Source organism: Crocodylus porosus, unplaced genomic scaffold, assembly GCF_001723895.1.
Source record: "Crocodylus porosus isolate Cpor-Errol unplaced genomic scaffold, CroPor_comp1, whole genome shotgun sequence".
NCBI lineage: Eukaryota > Metazoa > Chordata > Crocodylia > Crocodylidae > Crocodylus > Crocodylus porosus.
Genome location: NW_017728948.1, coordinates 15,268,307 through 15,274,783, shown reverse-complemented (window position 1 = coordinate 15,274,783; position 6,477 = coordinate 15,268,307). Strand labels below are relative to the sequence as shown.

The following is a 6,477-nucleotide window of genomic DNA, read 5'->3' as shown; positions in this document are numbered from 1 at the left end:
CAAAGTACCCATTTAATAGGTTGGCTTTTTCCTGGGCATCAGTTGTCAGTTGCCCCATCTGGTTCAGCATGGGTCCAATGTTTCCTTTGCTTTTCCTCCGGCTCCCCACATATCTGAAAAAGGACTTTATATTGTTCTTGATGCTCGAAGCTATTTGGAGTTCAGTTGCAGCCTTGGCTTTCCTGGTTTGCTCCCTGCAGGACTGGACCAGTGCAGAATATTCCTCCTGTAAGATGTGTTACAGTTTATTGCATGATTAACATGTTTATTCCACAAGAAGTGTAAAGTCTGCTAGTGGTCCTAGATGACATCCTAGGTTTTGAATTGGGTCCTATTTGCTTATACTGAGAATAAGAAATAATCATATCTCCGTTCCTGTGGTGAGACAACTATTGATTAAAAATTAAGAGCTCTTTAGGACGATTAGTGTAATTGTGCATGTGATTTTTAAATAACTTTAAAAAGATTATATAAATTTCCAGCACAAACATTAATCTAGATACTAATCTGTTGTAAAGGGCCACCTTTGAAGGTAATAGAAACATGCCAGTTCAAACCAGAAGAGAAATTGAACTGAACAAAATCTGATTATGAGAACAAAATAGATTCTGAACCTGTGGACAAGTTTTAGTTGTTAAGCAGACAGAGGCCTGAACAAAAACCCAGACTAGGGCTGAAGTTTCAATTTAGTTTAAAATGTTGTTTGTGGCAACCATAAATTAATTTATGATTATAGAAGTGAAGCTAGCTAAAGGGTAGATTCTTCATGCACATTGTGCCCACTGTAGTATTTGGCAACGCAAGTTAAGTTGTAAGTAATACTTAATTATGACCAAAAACCCAGCTAATTAATAGTTGTTATACTTTTTTGTGTCTGGGTCTGCAGGCCAGCTCCAGTGGTTTTACATTCCATAGGTTGCCTCCTGCTATAACAGTTTTTTAGGATGTGATCCTTTCTTTTGAATACGAAGGAGTATTGCTTAAGCACTTCAGTGTTGTGTGTGTATATATACTTGCTCTCAAAAAAAGAAAGTTAGACCCTGATTCTGCAGTGAACTCTGCTTCCCTGATTTCAGTGACATTCAGTACATACACAAAGGTCTGTTTCCCTTGGGCTGTTGCCAGGTTAGATCTTCAGATTATAAACTGCTTGGTATAGAACATGTTGCCTGATATTTTTACACAGTGTCAAACATCCCCGATCAGTAATAAGAATAGCAACTAATTTTATGCCAAAAAATTAAGATAAACTGTAATCGCACCTTGTCAGCTGTTTTAATACTGCTATCAAGCATTTCTCTCCTTTTACAAACACCAATGATTCTTTAATTAAACTATCTTTGAAATTATATGAAATATTTATGTAATTTTTAGGGATCAAACCAATTTGTAAACTTACATATTTTTAAAATCTTATAATACATCGTTGATAGCAATATTGGCCTGAATTCGTAGAAGATATTGGAGCCTTGGTGAGATTATATGTTAATCTTTCTAAGAAATTTAAGACTGAGCAAATTGCCAGGCAAGTATTAAATTTCAAGATGCGCATGTAATGGTTTTAAATAAGCATTTTGAAGTGAAAACAAATCTGCCAGAGAGAACATAGCTGTAGGTGGAAGGTGGAGGACACAATCCACATACTGTGATTATGTTTATAAAAATGACTGTACAAATGGTTCCTTGTGACTGAACATGGCTATATACAAGTCTTGCTTCTGAGTCATGTTTCTCAGTTAACTGATTTCTTTTAAAGCATGGTTTATTAAGACTAACAATGTACATTCACTGTCACTGCAGAAATGCATATGCTGTCTTTTATTGTGCCTCAATTATCGTTATCCAAGCTGCCAGCTACTGTTTGATGCTACAGTTTTTATTATATGATGTTTGGGTCAAATACAATGCGACTTACTTTCAGGTTACATTTTGATCTTGCAGTAATGGTAGTCAGAAAAATCTTGTTTGACTTTTTACTTAACAATTTTGGCATGAAAGCCATTGATTGGAAATAAATGTGGAAGATGGTTGTCTATTTCTTTTTCTTGAGTCACTCACTCTCCCTTTTAACTTGAGTAAATCTTTCTTGGGGTCTTGACGTGTGAAGAGCTTCATGCTTGATAAGTGTTGAGCAGCTAGACAGCTGGTAGTTAGAGCACTTACCTGGGAAGGAGGACACTAAGGACGCATCCAAAGGAGCACGCACATGCGTTTCCCTAGGGACAAATAGCAGCAGCACAACTATATGCTGCTGCTTGTCCCTGGAGAACGCCCCTGCTCATTCTAGTACTTTTTCTATGACTAGTGGGCCTGTACTCCATGTAAAGTGGGACAGCTTCATCTGAAGAGCCGTCTCAAAGAGCCTTATAGACTGGTGGTTGGGGCACAGTCTCGGAAGGTGGAAGATATGGGTTTGAATCTTCTCGGGCAGAAGAGAGAATTGAACCCAGATCTTCTGTATCCTGGGTAGGTGCTCCAACCAAGGAAGCATTGGATAAAAGGCAGTTGGCACCACCCTTTTCTTGTCTTCTTCTTTTGCTCCATTTTGACTGAAAGGGATGATTCTTGCCCAGTATTTTCAAAGAGGCTGAAGTGTTTACCTCTAGGAGAGGATTCGGGGCTGTGGATCTCATGTAAAGGGAGGCACCTTCGTACAGCCCAGAAGAGTTCTGCTTCACTAAGTCCAAGAGAAGATGGGATTCAAGGCATCCTCCTCTGCAATGTTTTCTCTTAGCTAGGTTAGGTGGCTCATGTTCAGTCATACCAGCTACTGTGAAATTCCTTCCTGAGGCAGTCAGCTCCTCCCACACATTGGATCTAGCTCCGAGCTGTGGATTTCATTACCATAGCAAGGGGCTGAAAACTTAGGTGCTTCAGAATGAAATGTTGTGGTCCCTACTCCTTATGTGGTTTTAACTCAATGCTCCCAGTTTCTGAGCATTAAGTAGAGAGACTCACGGTGCTTTCAGGATCTAAGCTAAAGCCCAGAGTGACATCAATTGAAAGGTTCCCAGAAGGACCTTGAATCAGCCGTAAACAACCCCATTCAGGTAAATCATTCAGATGGCACTGTAAGTTAATACTACTCTCAAGAACAGTAAGTATTATTGTTAGAACTGAAAGAAAAAATGCCAGTAAATATTCTTTTTCAGCACTCACAAGCAAGAACTGGAGTATTATTTCAGCTATTTAAATAATGTTGTCTAGGAGCAGAATCTCAAAGAAGCACTCAGATGATGGAGAGAGTGAATATGGAAAATGGCCAAGCCTTGTCCTCTATCAGCTTCTCAGTTATTCACTATTAATGTGTTAATAATGAAAGTCAAAAAGGAAAATGAAAAAAAAAGTTTAACTTACCATAGACAGTGAGAGCTATAATCAGACCGAGGGGTTAGAGCTTCTCCAAAATATGTTAAAATGCTTTCTCAATTAGGCTGACATTTCCAGTAAGTCAGCACAGCAAAAGAGATGTTGATGAATGTTTTTAATAAATTCTTTCTATCTGTCCACATAATGGCTTGGAAATTTCAACAGTGCTCTTGGGTGCAATTACCTCCAGTGGCTAGTTCCCAGAATGGCAAATCTGTACCCTAACCAAAGTACAGTGTGGGAGGCTTAATTTGAACTATTAATATATCTAAAATGGAAACCACTCACATTGGGGTGCAGTTTGGAGGGTTATATTGCTTGGTTCTGGTTTGGGGAGGAGGAGATTGTTTATGTTTTGCTTTTGACACAAGAACAGAAATAATCCTATGACCTATGTTCCCCAATCTAGTTTCATATTCAAGCCTGGAAGATCACATGTACTTGAAATTCTGCTGCTGAAAGTTGCAGGCAGTCCTTCCCTGTGTCTGTTTTCAAACCTTTCCTCGCTAACAGTGAAAGTGGCTTGTAGTGTTCATGGTGTAGTCACCATTCTCATGTACAAATGCAACACCGTGTTTGTGCTTTTCACTTTGTAGGGACCTCCTCCAGACCTTAACTGATGATGAGTTGCACACACTGGAATGTAACCTCTGCATATCCCAAGACTTGGATTTTCCTGTCAGAACAGATCCTGAAGTGCCATCTGTCATTACGCCTGCCTTAGCAGCAACTTTACCCACTGAAGAGCTTTCAGCAAAAGCTGAAAACACAGAAACTGAACTAGCTTGCTCTATGCAGTATGATGAGCAGGAACTGGAACAGCTGAATAGGATGGTCCATAGAGTAGGAGATGAGATGTCATCTTTGCTGTCCCCACCAAGCATCTGCCAGTCCCCAGCACATAGACCTGGCATAAGAAGCAGCTCCAGCTCAGAGGCCTCCCCAAGCAGGCAATGTCTTCACAATTTAACCGATGAAGAAGACAGGGTGTTTTTTATGGATGATCTAGATGGAGCTGGTGAAGCTCTTGCTGGGTTGGATTCAGCTAATGACACTTTTGCCTGGGTAAACAGCCCTTGCCACAATTCAAAGCAGAGTGTGCAGTACAGGGACCCCTTAGTGTATGAAAATGTTCATGAGACAGAAGCGATTTTACTTTTGAAACAGGCAGAAAGTGACTTAACCAATAACAACAGCATTGAAGATAGCAAACAGATGTCTGGTATCTCTGTTCAAAATTCATGCAGTTGTTTAGAAGGCCCTGATTCTCAATTATACCTCAATGGGTGGGATGCATACGCTGATGATGCAGAGACAGCAGAGATGATAGCCCATAGGACTGGTGGAATGAAAATATCTGCTACTGTAATATTTAATCCCAAATCTCCCTCTACTTCAGACTCCCTGGAAACAACCCCAGAAGTAGCCACTGGTTGTATTCCTGGGTCTTCTGATCCTTTAGCTGATGAAGAGGAGAATGAATCCCATAAACTCAGTATAGCTGCCACAAACTGTCTAATTAATTCCTGTGTATGTTGTGGCAGCTGTGAAGACAGCAGGGAGGAAAATATTGAAGGTATAAAGACCAAACATTCCCCAGGAAAAGTTATAAAAGCTTCATATAGTTTAGTGAAATCTAAAGAAAAGGACCATATGGATAAATTGGACAGTACGGTCTCTGCACAGGAGGCATTAAAAACTGAAATTTCTCCTGCTTTGCTAGCAGACTCTGGCAGAGAAGAGCAAAAACTGTCTAGCTCCTCTAAGTGCCTGGCACATTCCTCAGGTTTGCAGGTGGGAACAGAACATGCACCACAGGTAGAGGTGGAAATCTCCAATCAGCAAAAGAAATGGGAGAAAAGAAGGCAGGCATGTGAGATGCAATCAGAGAACAATGAAGAAAGTGGCAGTGAAAGGATAGCAAAGGAAGACATTAAATCAAGATCTAGTTCAAGGTAAGAGAAACTTGCCCTGATTATGTTACCTTAGGACTTGCATACAAAGTAACTGATTATAACCTGATCAAAGCTTTTACTCTCCTTGCTTTAACGACAAGCGTATGTGGAATGATGGCTTATGTTTAAACAAACCAAATGCTGCTGGCCAAAGAATTGTTGGCTATTTAAAAAAAAACCAAAAAAAGTGTTTCATAAAATAGTGAATTGAATTGTCAGTTATTTTCATAGAAAATATATAATGTGTTTTTAACAATTTCAAACAGGTATGTAAAGAATATAGTTTCATAGTTTGTAGGGTCGGAAGGGACCTGAGCAGATCATCGAGTCCGACCCCCTGCCATGGCAGGAAAGAGTACTGGGGTCAAATGACCCCAGCAAGATGTTCATCTAGCCTCCTCTTAAACATCCGCAGGATAGGAGCCTGCACCACTTCTCTTGGAAGTTGGTTCCAGACCCTAGCCGCCCTGACCGTGAAGTCGCGCCTCCTGATGTCTAACCTAAACCTACCCTCTGCCAGCTTGTGCCCGTTATTCCTGTCACTCCTGGCAGTGCTCGGGGGAACAGGGACTCCCCCAGTGCCTGCTGGTCCCCCCTGACTAGTTTGTAACAGGCCACTAGATCCCCCCTCAGCCTTCTCTTTTGGAGGCTGAACAGGTTCAGGTCCCGTAGCCTCTCCTCATAGGGCCTGCCCTGCTGCCCCCGATCATGCAAGCGGCCCTCCTCTGGACCCTCTCCATGTTGTCCACATCCCTCCTGAAGTGCGGTGCCCAGAACTGGACGCAGTACTCCAGCTGCGGCCTGACCAGTGCCGCATAGAGGGGGAGGATCACCTCCTTGGACCTGCTCGAGATGCATCTGTGGATGCATGACAAGGTGCGGTTGGCCTTCCTGACTGCATCCCCACACTGCCGGCCCATGTTCATCTTGGCACCAGTGATGACTCCAAGATCCTTTACCGCCTCTGCGCTGAGGAGAAGGGAGTTCCCCAGCCTGTAGGTATGGTGCCGGTTGTTCTTCCCGAGGTGCATCACCTTGCACTTGTCGGTGTTGAATCCCATCCTACTCTCATCTACCCAGCCCTGTACCCTGTAACCTAGCCCCTAACCTTTTAAATAAATGCATTAAATGATATGTAATCTGGTTAGCCTAA

At 41.8% G+C, this 6,477-nt stretch overlaps 1 protein-coding gene across 4 annotated transcripts in view; it reads left to right on the top strand.

The window, feature by feature from the left end:
* The window catches only part of ZFYVE28 (zinc finger FYVE-type containing 28), a 289,256-nt gene that overhangs the window by 213,177 nt on the left and 69,602 nt on the right, over nt 1–6,477 (top strand). For all 4 annotated transcript variants that reach the window (XM_019553086.1, XM_019553085.1, XM_019553087.1 and 1 more), the window contains exon 8: nt 3,966–5,324. In XM_019553086.1, the coding sequence (XP_019408631.1) occupies nt 3,966–5,324 (1,359 nt within the window). The remainder of the gene's footprint in view (nt 1–3,965; nt 5,325–6,477) is intronic.